Below are 15,058 nucleotides of genomic sequence, written 5' to 3' on the forward strand. Positions count from 1 at the left end.
ATAGTGATTAGACATGTATTTATCTCACAAAGTGATAACCCCAATAAGTCTATTACCCATCTGACACTGTACATAGTTATTACAATATTGTTGACTATATTCCCTATGCTGTACTTTATATCCCGTGACTATTTTTTAAATTATTATTGACATTAGATATTATTTTATATTAGTTTCAGGTATACAACATAGTGGTTAGACATTTATATAATTTATGAAGTGATCCTCCTGATAAATCTAGTACCCATCTGACACTACACGTAGTTTTTACAATACCATTCAGAGGAACACTTTCAATCAAGAATTTAGTGAAGTGGATTTGTGGATTATTTTCTGTAGTTTTTAACTAAATTAACCCCCATGAAATATACAAATGGTTTAAAAATTTTCTGTAAAGCAATTGCAGATTGAGGAGAATACCATTAATATAAAGTTTGAAAGTAGAGTTAAGCTGTGCTTTTCTATTAGTTAGCCACTATCTACATTAGCAATTTAAATTAAAATTAAATAAAATGTAAATCAGTTCCTCAGTTGCATAGCCACATTTTAGGTGCTTGGTAGCAACATGTGGGTAATGGTTACTTATTGAGCAGTGCAGATACAGCATATTTCCATCATCTGACTCAGAGGGTGTAGGTAGGAAGATCTAGAAAAGAAGGAAAGGATAAGCAAACTTTAATTGGAGCATGTGCATTAAATGTAGCTAAAGAAGAGACTTCCTGTGACTCAGCTGGACCTGGCCCATGAGAGACTCTTATGAAAAGCTTTCATGTGTGGAACTCTTACTGTTATTTTTGTTTGCAGATAATGTGACTTTCCTGAACCAGAAAATATCAGGCAGACCGGCTCTTATGCAGTGTTATGTTTGTCATAAAATATTATTTATGCACTAATACTAGTATCAGACCTTTCCATTTCTCTCAAGATAAATGAGGAGCCTTACAGGATTCCAGAGAAAGCAAGACCCTGCCCCAAATCCTGTACTTTGTGGTTGTTCTCCTTTTTGTAGTTCAGGTTGCTGGGGATTGAAATTCTTTCACAGGTACATGATACAGGGACCACTGGGTAAAGCTTGTCTATTTGTTTTCCTCTTGCCTTTTACGGTTAATGGTGACCTCCGGTTGTTGTGCAGTCTCTGAAGGTTTATCTGTAATACCAGAGAGCCAGCCCTAACTGTAAGCAGAGAGACAGGATGTGGCAAGAATTCTCTAGAACAAAATAAGAGTTAGGTAGTTAGATGTCCATGGTGACTTGCACCCACTTGGCAGTGCACAGCTCCCTAAGACAGCATGTAGTTAGGGAATCATTTGCACGTCTCCCCTCCCATCATTTCCAGAATGTTCCCAGTGATACCAAACCATTATCAACAGAAATGATGAATGTCTCTGTTAGCAAATGACAAAGGGAAAATTGGAAGAAAGGGCAGTGACCACTCAATGGGTTAATTATTTTGCTTCTTCCTACTTTCTACTTCAGAATGCCCCAGATGGACTCTGTAGTTAAGTGCTTTATTTAAAAATTCTCTAGGATTTGTTTACTTAGCTATTTTTTCCTCAAGCATTTCTTAAGCTTCACTCTCAGGGGAAACTTTTGACTCCAGCAACCTCATTTTTCTTTCCTTTTCCTTCCCCTTTCTTGATTTGGTTCATTTTGCAAAGAGAACGTCAAAAAAATTACCTGAAATATTTCCCCATTGTTCTGAGAGCATCAACATAGTGATTAGACATTTATATACCTCACAAAATGATAATCCCAATAAGCAGCAATTTATTCCCCTTCCCCTCTCCCCAACTCCAACCACCACCAATTGAAGAGACAAGAAATACCTAAAATCTCTCTCCCATCCGTTCACTCCCTCTACAAATATCTTAGCTCGGCTCTCATTTCTGTTCCCCTAAAATCTTCCCCTCTTCCTATATCATACACAGTGCTGCTTGCTTAATCTTCCTAAAATCTGTACTTTAGTATCTTCTTTTATCTAAGACAGTCCGTGACTCTCCTGTACCTCAAAATGAAGCCGAGACCCATCCTATAGCGACATGCACCCATCCTTACTTTCCAGTCTCATTTCTTACTTCTCTACTCTAGCTACTGCAGAGCCTCAATCTCAGATTCATCTTAACAGCGAATCCGTCCATACATTCATTAGGGCTCGTCTTTCCTGATGCAGCTAAACTATAAAGCAACCATCACCTTCACCTGTCTTCCACCAAACTGACCTATTTTTATTTACATCATATAACTCATGGTTTTTTGCATCTAAGTCCTCACTGATTCCTTTTCTTGGGGCCTGGAATGTCCTTTTGTCAATTATATCTATTGTATCCATTTTATCCACCACTAATTTCTGTGCAGCTTCAAAGACTCAGCTTATGTGCTCCTTACTTTTTAAAAATGTCCCTGATACCTGACAATGGAAATAGCTGCACTCTCAGCACTTTTGTGCATATATATATATATATATATATATATATATATATATATATGGTAATAGTTTATCTTTCCTAGACTACAAGTTTCTTAAGGGCAGGATCTAACTCAGTGCCTTGCATGTATGTGGTCAGTGGTCAAGGAGGTGATGAATAGATGAATGAATAAATAGATGTTTTTATGGTCATTAGTTTTAAATAGGCTAATGAAACTAGAAAAAGGCTTTTTTTTTCTTTTATTGACAAATCTTTTTTGGATGTGTAGCTAATTTCCCTCCCTATTACTCGTTAAGAAAAAAAAAATAGCCGTTCTGATCATTCTACTTGAGCCTGGTGTTGCTTTGGGGAAAATATCTTAAAATTTCTTCCCGTTTTCCCAGAGATAGAGAATTTGTTTCTGTAATTTAGTAATATTTTTTTTCTAGTTGGAGAACCGCCTAGTAATCTAAGTGTGTGTTTGTTACTATTTCTTTCTGATTATTCCTAAATGAAACAAAAATAGCCTTATTGATGAACTGCACATTCTCTCTCCTTTCTTTTCATAACTCAAGTTCAAACTATGCTTAGTGTCCTGGGAAACAGAAGATGTTTAAACTCATGGTCTTTGAAGCCATCTAAGGGATTTATGAGTTGCAGTGAGATCTGTTACATGCTTATTATTTTAAAATAGTGTTATGATGTTTTTATTCATGTGCTTATTATTTAAAAGCATAGTTTATATAATAGTTTTTCAACAGGCATTTGTTTTTTAGTAGCCTAATTTCAGATCTGCCATGAGACCAAAATAGGTATTGAATTTACAACTTGGCATTTTGTCAGAATAATTTGAGGATTAATCCTTTTGCCTGTGATAATTTTAAATATTAAAGCATCACAAGCATTGCAAGCATGTTCTTAGCTTAGTAAATGGTTATGTCCTAGCCACTGTGACTGCAGACAGAGGCCTTGTAAATAAATGTACTGGCCATGGTCTGGCTGGATGGCAGGAGCACCGAGAAAAAGAATCTACTGAGTCATTACCAGGAATGAACTGTCTGGGTTGGGTTTATGGGTTAGTTTTTCTGATTATGATGCAATTAGATAATCTATTCACTTTTATCTTTTCCCTGGCACCCAGCCTTCTGTGACTCACATTGTAGCTTTGTGTGTGTAACCCAGAGGCCAGAGATTGGTGGCTCAGAGGTCAAATGCAATCCCAAACACGGTGGCCTACATAAATTAAACATTCTTTGGAGCCAAAGTTTGATAGTTGGGGCTGACATCGAAACACAAAAGTTGATTTCTTTTTTAAACAACTAGAAGATGTGGCAACCCTGGCCTGGAATCCTTAGTAACATCTGAGATATAAACTGCCCAGTGCACCATGGTTCCAGCCCTCCCATTATCTCCCCACTACACTACCTTTGTTAAATGGCACTTGCCATTTATTGTCACTCCTACACTCTGACTTTTCTCATGGTGGAGACAAGTTTTTCTGAAGCCACACTGCTCTCAGAAATGCGGATGTGACCTGGCACTGGACAGGACTCTGGGTTTGATGAAAAATAGGAGGCAGCATACATATTTCTTGGTGCACATGAAGACCATTCCTATATCTTTTAATGAGAACAAAGTATCTAGATTATGTGTTTTGGTAAAAAAAAAAAAATTCTCCTAACAAAATAAACGAACAAACAAAATAGAAACAGACTCATAGATACAGAGGACAACTGATGGTTGCCAGAGGGGAAGGGGGGTTGGAGAGCTGGGTGGAAAAGGTAAAGAGATTAAGAAATACAAATAAGTGGTTACAAAATAGTCCTGGGGGTGTAAAGTACAGCATAGTCAATAATGTTATAATAAGTACGTATAGTGCCAGGTGGGTACTAGACTAATCAGGGGGATCACTGCATAAATTATATAAATGTCTAACCACTATGCTGTACACCTGAAACTAAATATAAAATAATATTGAATGTCAACTATAACTGAAAAAAATGAAAAATAAAAATTAATAAATAAAAGTAAAAATAGTTGGTGGAGAAAACAATGTCCTCTTTCACTCATTGTTTGTGGACCTTCAAGTTGACCTTCTTACTGGCTGCCTGGAGAGTGACCACACAACTCTTGGCAGACGTGATGGTTGTAATGAGTGAAGATCTCCGGCTATGGCTCTGAGTTTGTGCACAGTTTTTATTACAGTTGATGTGTATAAGTAATCAGGTCAGTGTGACACAGAATAGGTGATCTTTATTATGGTCTTAAACAACTCTGACATCTGTGGACAGTTGTGTGACATCTGAGGTACTTTTGCACAGGGGCTGTTTGCTCTCATACCCTATGCTTAGGAAAGCTTTGTGCACAGCTGTTCATTGTCTACATCTGCTTTTGTGTGTGTGTTTGACAAATTTAAATTTTCTACTTGTTCACATTCATTTTTGGCCCAAGCCCTATTTATAAGGTGTCACAGAAACAAGGACTGTTGGGATGATGACGAAGTTCTGGAAATGGATAGTGGTGATGCTTGCACAACATTGTGAATCTACTTAATGACACTGAATTACACACTGAGAAATGGCTAAAACAGTAAACACTATGTATATTTTACCACAATCAAAAAATGAAAATAAGTTGGAAGTACGTTGAGTTTTTCTTACTGAAAGAGGCATAGATAAAAGTCTCTATCTTATAAAAGTCTCTATCTTATATTTCCTTTATCTCTGGTTCTTTTTCTTGGAGGTTTATCTTCTTCTGAGGGTAGAAGAGTCTGCATACTGGTATCTGCAAGTCATTCTTTCTATGTTTTCTCTTTTCTATGACTGGTTCAGTTATCTCCCAAGGAAAATCAAAGTAGAGCATACCCTGCCTAGGCCGTGGTTCTCCACCCTGATTGGATGTTAGAATCACCTGGGAGTTTCCAAATTCCTTTTGCCTAGGCCATACCTTATACCAATTAAATCACAATTTGTGAGAGCTTCCCACGTGATCCTAAGATTGAATACAGTGGGGGCTGAGAATGCCTGCCTTGTGGGAAACCATCTAATTCACAGAGCCCAAGTTTTGCTTGCTAGATTGTCTCAGTGCCTAAATTTGGGGCACAATCAAAGGAGATTATTCTTTTCTTCCCCAGACCCAGTTATTTCAGTCATTGCCCTCATGTGATTTGAGGGGTCTCATATGAGAAGTATAGTCAGGAAGGGGAGTGTAGGTGTAGTTTAGAACTAAAAACACTGACTTGGAGAATAAACACTACAGAATCAAAACAAACACAGAAATCCCCCAAAGTATATGATGGCTTCCTTTTTTCTTTTTTTAAAAATAAATTTCACTTGGGGATAATTTTAGATTTAACAGAAAAATTACAAAGAAATTACAGAGAATTTCCATATACCCTTCACTGAGTTTCCCCCATCATTAGTATTTTACATTGCCATGGTACATTTGTCAAAACTCAGAAATTGACATTGGACCATTACTATTAACCAAATATTGGATTTTATTTGCATTTCATCAGCTTTTCTATTAATGTTCTCTTTCAATTCTGGGATGCAAAACAGGCTACCGCACAGCATTAACTGTCATATTATGATGGCTTTTTAAAACTTAGCTGGGCTGTGATGTCTCGGCTGCTTCTCCAGTGTCCTAAGCAGTCAGGACCACTATGTTTTTGTGCCTTGTTAACACTACATCGCTGCACTCTAAGCACTTGAATTCATTTTGTCTTACTCATTCTTGGATTTCAGAACATCACACCTCTGCTCAAAAATATACTTTTATTCCCTCTTCCTTCCAGAAAATCCCTTTGGAATGATTGGAAGTAAACCCTTCTCAACTCTCCAATGCTATGTACAAGTGAGGGCCACAAGGTGTGAGAGGGGTCAGAGCTCTAATTTTTAATTTTCTCCCCAGGCTGTTTCTGAGAAATGACCCAGCAGCATGAAGATGATTTTTTTCTTTTTTCAAGCAGCCAAACTATATTCTGAACCCAGATCTACAGATTAATGTGACACTTGGCCCATTTAACAGTATAATATATGAAATGTAAACAGGCTTCTTCATACCTGTTTTCATAGGTTGAATTAAATCCAGTTTCCCTATTGGGATTGCAAAAGGATAAATAAATTAGAGAAGGTTATAAATTTGTTAACTGAAGTGATGGAGAGTTACTTTGACATGCTCCCTCAATTTGACTTCCAGAACAGAATGACCTCTTGGTTTTCTTCCTTCCCCCCAGATTGCCCCCTTTGGCTCTTTTTCCCTCATTTCTCCCCAACTTTTCATGGTCCCAAAGCTCAGTTCTTGACTAGTCTCTCTCTACATTAATTGAGATCTCATCTAGTCTCATGCTTTAAATACCATCTGGAAGCTGATGGCTCCCAAATTTACATCTCCAGCCCCATCTCCTGAAGTACAGATTCGACTACATATTAAAGTGTCTACCAGAACATCTCTACTTGAGTGTCTGCTCCGCGTATCAAATTCAGCACATCTGAAACGGAATTATTGATCTTCCCCCCGAAGCCTGTGCCCCCCACAGCCTTCCTCACCATGGATGTGGCAACATCCTCTGTTCCCCCAGTTGCTGAGGCAGAAACCCTTCGAGTCATCCTCATCTGTTCTCTTCCTGTCACACCCTACAGCCTGTCCATAAGGAAGTCTTGAAGGTTTTACTTTGAAAATATATCCAGAATCCAGCCCTTTCCCACCACTGCTACACTGCCACCAACCCACTGTGAGCCGCCATCATCTCCTGCCTGGACCTCTGAGTTAGTCTGTTAACTGCCTCCCTACAGCCAGAGGGCTCCTTTTAAAGTAAATCAGATCATGTAACTTCACTGTTCAACACCTTTCAAGGGCTTCCCTTGTCATTCTGAGTAAAAGCCACTGTCTTTCGTTGTGGCCTGCAAGGTCTGCAGTATCGAGCTCCCCTGTGGTTCTCTGACTTGCCTCCTCGTCCTCCCCTGTCTTTGTTTCACTGAGCTGCAACCACAAGGCCTCAGCTTCCGGCCTTTGCAGTAGCTCCCTCCTCTGCCTGGAAGCTCCTGTCCTGCATATCAGCATGGCCAGCTCCCTCCTATAGATCTTTATTCCAAATGTCACCTGATTCTCAGTGAGGCTGCCCTGACGGCTCTCATTAAAACTGTAGCTGCCCCTCCCCGCTCCTGATTCTTCTTACCTTGCTGTGGTTTTTTTTTTGTTTTTTCCTTCCTTTTTTACTTACCACCATTGAAAACAGTCTGTTGTGTACTCGTGTATGTGCCCCCACTAGATTGTAAGTTCCATGAGGGCAGAGATTTTGTCTCTTCTCTCCGTAACTATATGCCAAAGCATAGTGTCTGGCACATAATAGCAGTGTGGTCGGTATTTATGGAGGGAATAATTATGAACTGTGAGGAAAGAGTGCTGGGAAGGTAAAATAAAGACGGCAGTTACAGATGACAGTAATGGATTAGCCGCAGCTAATATTTGTTAGCCCTGTCCTCCTGTCACTCCCTTTGTGAAGGCCTTTACATGCTTTCATCTTATTTATGCTTAAAATAATGTTAAGAGATAGCTACTCATAATGTTCCCACTTAACAATGGAAAAAAAACCAAGGCACAGAAAGTTGAAATGAATTGTCCAAAGGCACACAGCTGGTCAAGGACCCACCTCTCGTTAACTATGGAACCTGTAGCCTAGAGGACATTGTGGAATGGGGGGTGGAGGGAGATGGGGAGCTTAATTCATTGTTAGCACTGCTCTCCTCAGAGTGCCTGCTCTTAATCTCGGAGTATTTGGTGTGCATTTCCAGATACGGCAGGCTTTGACTGGTAGTTAATTCTACCTCTCCAGAAATGCATAGTTTATCCTGGTTTACACCCAGATCTCTCTGTCCTTTTCAGAAGTGGAAGCCATCTGGGCTTTAGTCCAGGAGAAGTTTGGTGGTTTCCCATATTTTTTTCTCCAGGATGACACGAGGACATAGCCTTTGAGGAAACATAATCGGTGTTTCCCTGTCACCACAGGATGGTGGTGAATGCGTGCTCAGCTGAGCATTTCAGCTTAATGATTCTTCCTTAGGAACTTGATTGACTGCGGAATATCTGTTCCCTCATGTTGTGATCCCTCAGAGGGCCAGGTCATAGTCCCTGGAGCCACTTCCTAGAGGACGCCTACTTCTCTGTGCCAGGGTGTTCCTTGCCCTCAGGACATAGAACACTCATTGCCAGTCAGCGCCTGCTCTTAGGTGTCTGATTGGGTCTTGTGAGCCTGGGCCTAGACCTGACTACCAGTGAGAGGCCTGTTCTGAACATGAAGCTGCTGTGTCTTCTTCCTCAGCAACTATTATTAGTTTTCTATGCTCTGTAATTATCATAAACGTAGTGGCTCAAAACAACATACATTTTTTATCTCAGAGCTTCTATCACTTATCTGGGTTCTCTGCCTTAGGTCGCATCAGGCTGCATTATAGGTGTTGGCTGGGCCTGCGGTCTCATCAGAGGCTCGAGTGGGGAAAGATCTCCTTCTGTGCTCCCTCAGGCTGTTGACAGAATTCATTTCCTTGCAGTTGTAATACTGAGATTCCTGTTTCTCGCTGACTGTTGGCCAGGGACTGCCCACAGTTCCTTGCCACATGCCCTCTCACGACATGACAGCTTACCTCTTCAAAGTCAGCAAGGGGAGTCTGCTAAGAAGGAACCTTATAGCGTAACACAATCACAAAAGTGACAGCCTATCCCCTTTGCCATGTCCTGTTGATGAGAAGCAAGTCACAGGTCCTGCCCCCACTCAAGAGGAGGGATTCTACAAAGGCATGAAAGGCGGTGGACATCATTGTGGTGAGGGGTGGGAGAGTCACCTCAGGGTGTGTTCACCACAACAACCATGTGTACGACCACCACCCCCAATGCTGAGGGGCCCAGACACTCCCTCTGGCAGCCTGGGTATGGATTTGATGCTGTTTTTCACAGGGTTAGTGGCAGGTGAAGGGTTTCTGTGTGACTTCTGTGTGACCCAGCTATGGCCAGCATCCTCACAGAGTGCTGACTTCAAGGCGTGGGCAGCCAGCATCTGTCCTCAGAGGATTCAGGGGCCTTTCTTCAGCCATTCTTCAGTGTTACAATCCCCTCATTCTTCAGCCGTTCTTCAGTGTTACAATCCCCTCATTTCAAACTGCAGAGGTAATTCCTAAGGCAAAAGGAGTCTTATTAGCTGCACATCAGTTCCCCCAATATGTTATGGACTTGCTTTTCCAAGAGACCATATGCCGAGATGTGTTTTTTTTCATGTTTCATCTAGAAAATTTGTAATAATGCTGATATTTGTTGATCTTTTGTACTTCTTTCAGTTCTGATGTAACTGAGTTAATTATCTATCAAAATGAACCAGAGCTGCCTTTCTTCTTATAGAAGAGCTCCTTGTTTCAGCACCAAAGGTGATAGTTATTAGATCCTGCTCTACAGATACTCCCTGACCAATCTGGTCTGTGAGTTGCGTGAAGACAGACTCTTCTTCTCTCCATTTGATGGGTGTTTTACTGAATAAATACAGTGTTGACTTATTTTAAATGATGACTGTTTTTCTAAAATCTCGGCGGGTATTTATAAATGACCTCATCTAGCCTGACATCAGTCTTCATTGTGGCAGAGCAGCTGGGGCTTCACATCTTAGAACTTTCCTCCTCCCACGCCTGTCTTTGTTGTTGGGGACCCCACACAAAACATATGACAGCATGTCATGACTGAATCTTCTGTTTCAAAAGTCTTCTGCTTTAGTTCCTCTTTGCATGTGTTTTGTTGGAGGGCGGGGGAAGAGAAGGTGGGGGTGGGGATGAGAGCATGAATCTAGTCTCTGATGAAGTTTTAAGACAAGAAGGCTGGGGTGCAGAATTAGCTTATTCTTTCGGAATTAGTTTATCCCAGTTGGGCCAGTTTGGAATGAGTGTATTCTTTTTGTATTTTCAAAGTATGTGCCTTAGTCCCTACTCCTGAAAGGACGTGTTAGAAGGAAAAATACAATCAACATATGCTACTGGTGTTTGCTGACCGATCACAGTTGCACACCTGTGGAAAACCAAATCCTCTTTTAATATCTTTACTTTTGAATTTCATGTAAATCATACCCAGCTAATATATGGTAGCATAAATTGATTTGAATGATATTTTAGAAATTTATTGAAAACGTTCTAGCAAATATGCATTCAGAAACGGTTTCTTTTTTTTAGTGGGATATACGTGTCTTAAGAGTTCAGTGTGGCAGTGCCCACTTTAAGAATTTTCTGGCCACAGCTGCTCTCACAGGGTCCGGCAGGGGTCCCTCCTCATAATGGCCTTGCTCAGCCCCTCAGCCAGTAGGGAGTGGCGGCGCATGAGGTGTGAGGCCCTGGACACCTTGGTCTCTTAAGTCGCGCTCCCCATGAAGGGAGAACATGTTCTGTTGACCCTTCGCTACAGCCCCTGTTGCCTTACACCTGCCTGGGCCAAGGAAGGAATCACCTTCAATTTCTGGCTCCCACGTGACTTCCAGGAGTTTCTGAGTCCCAAGTCAGTGTCACAAAGGAGCTCCTCAGAGGAATTACTGAAGTGGTGGAATGTCCTTCTACTGACCAGCGACCAGTAGCCTCTGGTTCTCCTGAATGGGCACAGTAGTGTATCACGTGCTTGTCTCTGTGGTGGGAAAGGGAGACGCAGCCCCACTACCTGCATGGGGAGATGGCAGGGGCACGCTGGTCACCTGTGCACTGACCGGAGGACTGAAGGTGTTTACCTCACACATCCACTCCTTTCCCAGAATTTCTGCTGTATTGCCTAATAGTCTTTTTATAATGCATCTTTAATTTTGATAGAAACTGCCAGATTTTCCTCTGTAGACACTGAATCCTTTAAAAGTCTTTTAAATGTTAGTTTTAAACTTTCTAAGCAATGACTATATGAATTTATTCTCTTCAGAAAAAGTTAAAAAAAAAAGTAGAGATAATGCTAAAATCAGTTTGGATCACCACTACCATCCCCAGTCCCAATACCCATGCAGACCTTCTTCATCCCCCAGAGGTAAATGTAGTTATTGGTTTGATGTGTGCCTTACTAGTTCTTTTTCTGTGCCTTGGAAGATGTAAACCAATGGGGAATATATGTTACGGGAGTGAGTGTGTGAGAGAGAGAGAGAGAGAGAGAGAGAGAGAGAGAGAGAGAGAGAGAGTGTGTGTGTGTGTGTGTGGGTGTGTGGGTGTGTGGGTGTGTGTGTGTGTGTAAGCCATATTGTGCTAAACCCATCATTCTAGAATGATGTGCTTTACTTGATGATATGTCTGGGAGGTCTTTCCATGATGTAGATCTCTTTATATTACTTGAGTTGTATACCATAAATTATTTTTCAGCAGTGCCTTTTTGGCCTTTACGTTCAGGAAGTAATTTGGGGTTTTATTAAACACCTACACTTTTTTTATTATTGTGCAAAAATCTTAATCTTTGTGTGTTTTCCTCTCTCTTCAGATCTCAGAAGACTGATCTTCACAATGAAGGCTACACCTTGGAATTAGATTGCTGTTCCTCCTTAGTTCACCTGACAGACAAAAAAATCATCCCAGAGTTCATTAAGAAGGTGAGCCCTGCAGTCAGGATATAATTGAACAGGTTGGCAGAGCACTCCCCTGAGAGAACAGGCACGGGGCTGGCTTAGGGCAGGTCAGCCACACTCCACAGCTAGGTCGGAGCCAGTGCCTGCTCTGACCTGGGCCCTTGAGCAGCCCCACAGAGATGCAGCCCCCTCCCACACATTACTCAGGCTGAAGTTGAGTCTGGAACAAGGTGGCTTCCTAACCTCCCAGGCTGGTGGGATCTTGGACCCTGTCTTTTAAGGCCGGTGTGTCATTAACAGCTGACAGGCCTGCAGACCCACTGCCACGTTCCCTCTCAAATCCTTAAGGTGGTGTGAACCTCCCAGATCCTACTTTCTACTTGCCCTGTGGGTCTTCATTGCCACGAATTACCTTCCTTTGTTAGTGTGGGACACACCAGAGTCCTGTGGCCACTGGCATGTGATTATACCAAGGAAAGTTGCCTAACTGCAAGGGATTCATTCTCTGCCCCGAAATGCGTCTGGCTTTCACCTCCTCTTCATGCCGTATGAGGTTAGCCGCCTGATCGCAGGGCCCACTTGAGTTTCCATATGATGACATTTACTGCAGCCCAACTGGGGGGCTGAATTCGTTGCTTAATGCTTATCGTGTTCTCCCTTGCCCAGTCTTCCACAAGAATCGACAATCCCCTATCCTGTAGAGGTGATTATGATTTGAGATCCAGTAGTGAACTAATGAATTCATTAATAAATACGTGGGTGGTCCACTTTGGGCCAAAGATAGTCCTAGGCGATGGGATACAGACAACAAAAGGGGAATGGTCTCCGCCCTCATGTCCTCACAACAGGCAGGTAAACCCTGAGGGAGTGTGATGAGGCTTCCCAGGAGGGAAGCAGGGGGCTGAGGAGCAAGTGACCTGGTGTGGTCTTGGGTGTCCGGAAGGTGCCTCAGGCTGAGACAAAAAGGATGAGAAGGTGTCATCTGGTAATGGGGCAGGGCTGGGGCAGATTGGGGAGTGGGGGGAATCCAAAGATCAGAGGCGCTTTGAGGTTGGGGAGTGGGGGGAATCAAAAGATCAGAGGAGCTGAAGAGGGAAGGGTGTGAGAGAAGGGGCCAGGACTCAGCCGTAAAAAAAGTAAAAAAGCCGTGGGAGGCTGTTGGGAGAAATTTTGCAACAGAGTCAAATAATTAGATTGTCCCTTCAAACGCCTAGTGATTCTTTTGTTGTTGTTGTTGTTGTTGTCGTTCCCTTCCTGCCTCCTTCCCTTCAACATTTATTGAGTGTTCAAGCTTTACAAGGCCCTGGGCAATAACCACGCATGTTTGGTGGGGGCCAAGACTGGAGATGAGGAATCAGATGATCTCTTAGGGCAAAATCCCTGGTAATTTTTCTAGGACAATGGAGACTCTACTCTGGTAAAGCTCAGATCATTACTTAAGAAATGGGAGAAAAGCAATTTTTGTTCACACATGCATAAGCCTGAGAGCACGAGTGTTTGTATAACTCATGTAGATTTCTGTATAAATAGGGCCATCTTCTCTGGATTGCTGCAAATAAAATGTTCTAATAAACTTGAGAAGGGACATCCTAGAGGTGGAATTTACCCCATGATCTGAGTACTGGTGAAAAAATAGTTTTTGAAATGGTTTTATGATTAAGACTCAAATGCTTGGGATATTTGAGGGTAAGTGGGTAGGATGGGCGCATGAGGCTCTGGCTGAACTATCACATACGCTCTTTTAGAAACTTGTGGTTTGGTGCTTTTGTCTTAACCAAACCTGGTCACTGTGTGGCTGACCTATTGCCTCGTGCCCACATCAGTTCTTAAGGAGACAGCAGCCTGATTAGTGAGCACTCAGATACTGTGTGTCTGTCATGTCTGAAGTGTAGATGGACATCTGTCCAGCAGAGGAGATAACCTCAAAGTTATGGTTTGTGTGCCCTGAGGGACAAGCCAGTTTTGTATTTAATTTTTACTCTTAGCCCATATTTCCCCCCCCCATAGATCACTCATTGACTGTTCGTTCTGTGTTTGTATAAGAATTCTGTTTTTAACATTTTAAAAATTGTACTTTCTTTAAAGCCCACGATGCCATCCTGCACCTGCCACCTGGTTTTCCAATAAAAATTATTGGGGTCCACACAGACAAGACAACTTGCACACTAGGGCAGCCCTGAGATTTCTGACCCGGAGTTTGCCCCCAAATGTGTATTCCAGAGTCTCTCGCCTCTGTTCATCTCTATAGAGAGACAGTTCATGGTCATGGTCAGCCGGATGGAAGTACAGTTTCCTGCCATGGAGAACCCAGGAGTGCCGAGGCTTCTCTGCTATTTGCCCCTGCACTGTCGCGGCCGAGGGCTGGGTCTGGGAGGATCAAGCATTCCTGGTTCTCAGTGCTGGCTCTGGCTTTAGTTTCTAAGCTAGTGGCCATGACAACCGGAAAAAGACAGGCACATTGACGGGACTGGGCCCCCTTCCCTCTGCTCCTCTCTTCTGTTGTTGGACAGGATTTCGGGAGAAAACATCTCCTCTGTGTGCAAAGAACAGGGGGAGCCGAAGCCCCCTCTGTAGGGTCAACAGCTATTCCAACTGATGGCAGAATGTTACACATGTGTAAATTTTTCTGTCATCGCACAGGTAGAAGACCATGGGAGCTTCCTGGGGAGAAATATACTAAAAACCATTTGTGTTTTTTTTCAGTGAATAGCTTGGTCCCTACATATCTATATAGCAGTGACACTTGTTAATTGCCATTCACTTAGGCCAAGATGAAGCCGTGTCACTGGCGGCTACAGCTTGCAGTCATTACTTTTTATCTGGGTCATTATTTTGTGTGAAATAATGGCTCCTGTTCCTATGACAAGTAGATCTGTCTTCCGATGAGATGGTAATTAACTCATTTTGTCATTGTAACATCATGCAGGATAAGCTTATATTCTTCTCTGCATATGAGAATTAAACTCAAAGTGATTAGAATTTTTTTTTTTCTGCAGAACAATGCCTCAGTATTATTTTTCCACCAAATGTTGTAAATTAGAACCTTTGGATAGAGAACATGGATAGAAGGAGGGTAAGGTGATTTCATTATGTT

At 42.0% G+C, this 15,058-nt stretch overlaps 1 protein-coding gene across 1 annotated transcript in view; it reads left to right on the plus strand.

The window, feature by feature from the left end:
- RFTN1 (raftlin, lipid raft linker 1) overlaps window positions 1-15,058 on the plus strand; it is a 198,128-nt gene that overhangs the window by 96,895 nt on the left and 86,175 nt on the right. The window contains exon 4 of the mRNA XM_019667171.1: window positions 11,880-11,988. Coding sequence (XP_019522716.1) covers window positions 11,880-11,988 — 109 coding nt within the window. The remainder of the gene's footprint in view (window positions 1-11,879; window positions 11,989-15,058) is intronic.

The sequence above is a fragment of the Hipposideros armiger genome, unplaced genomic scaffold, assembly GCF_001890085.2.
Source record: "Hipposideros armiger isolate ML-2016 unplaced genomic scaffold, ASM189008v1 scaffold_486, whole genome shotgun sequence".
NCBI classification, from domain to species: domain Eukaryota; kingdom Metazoa; phylum Chordata; class Mammalia; order Chiroptera; family Hipposideridae; genus Hipposideros; species Hipposideros armiger.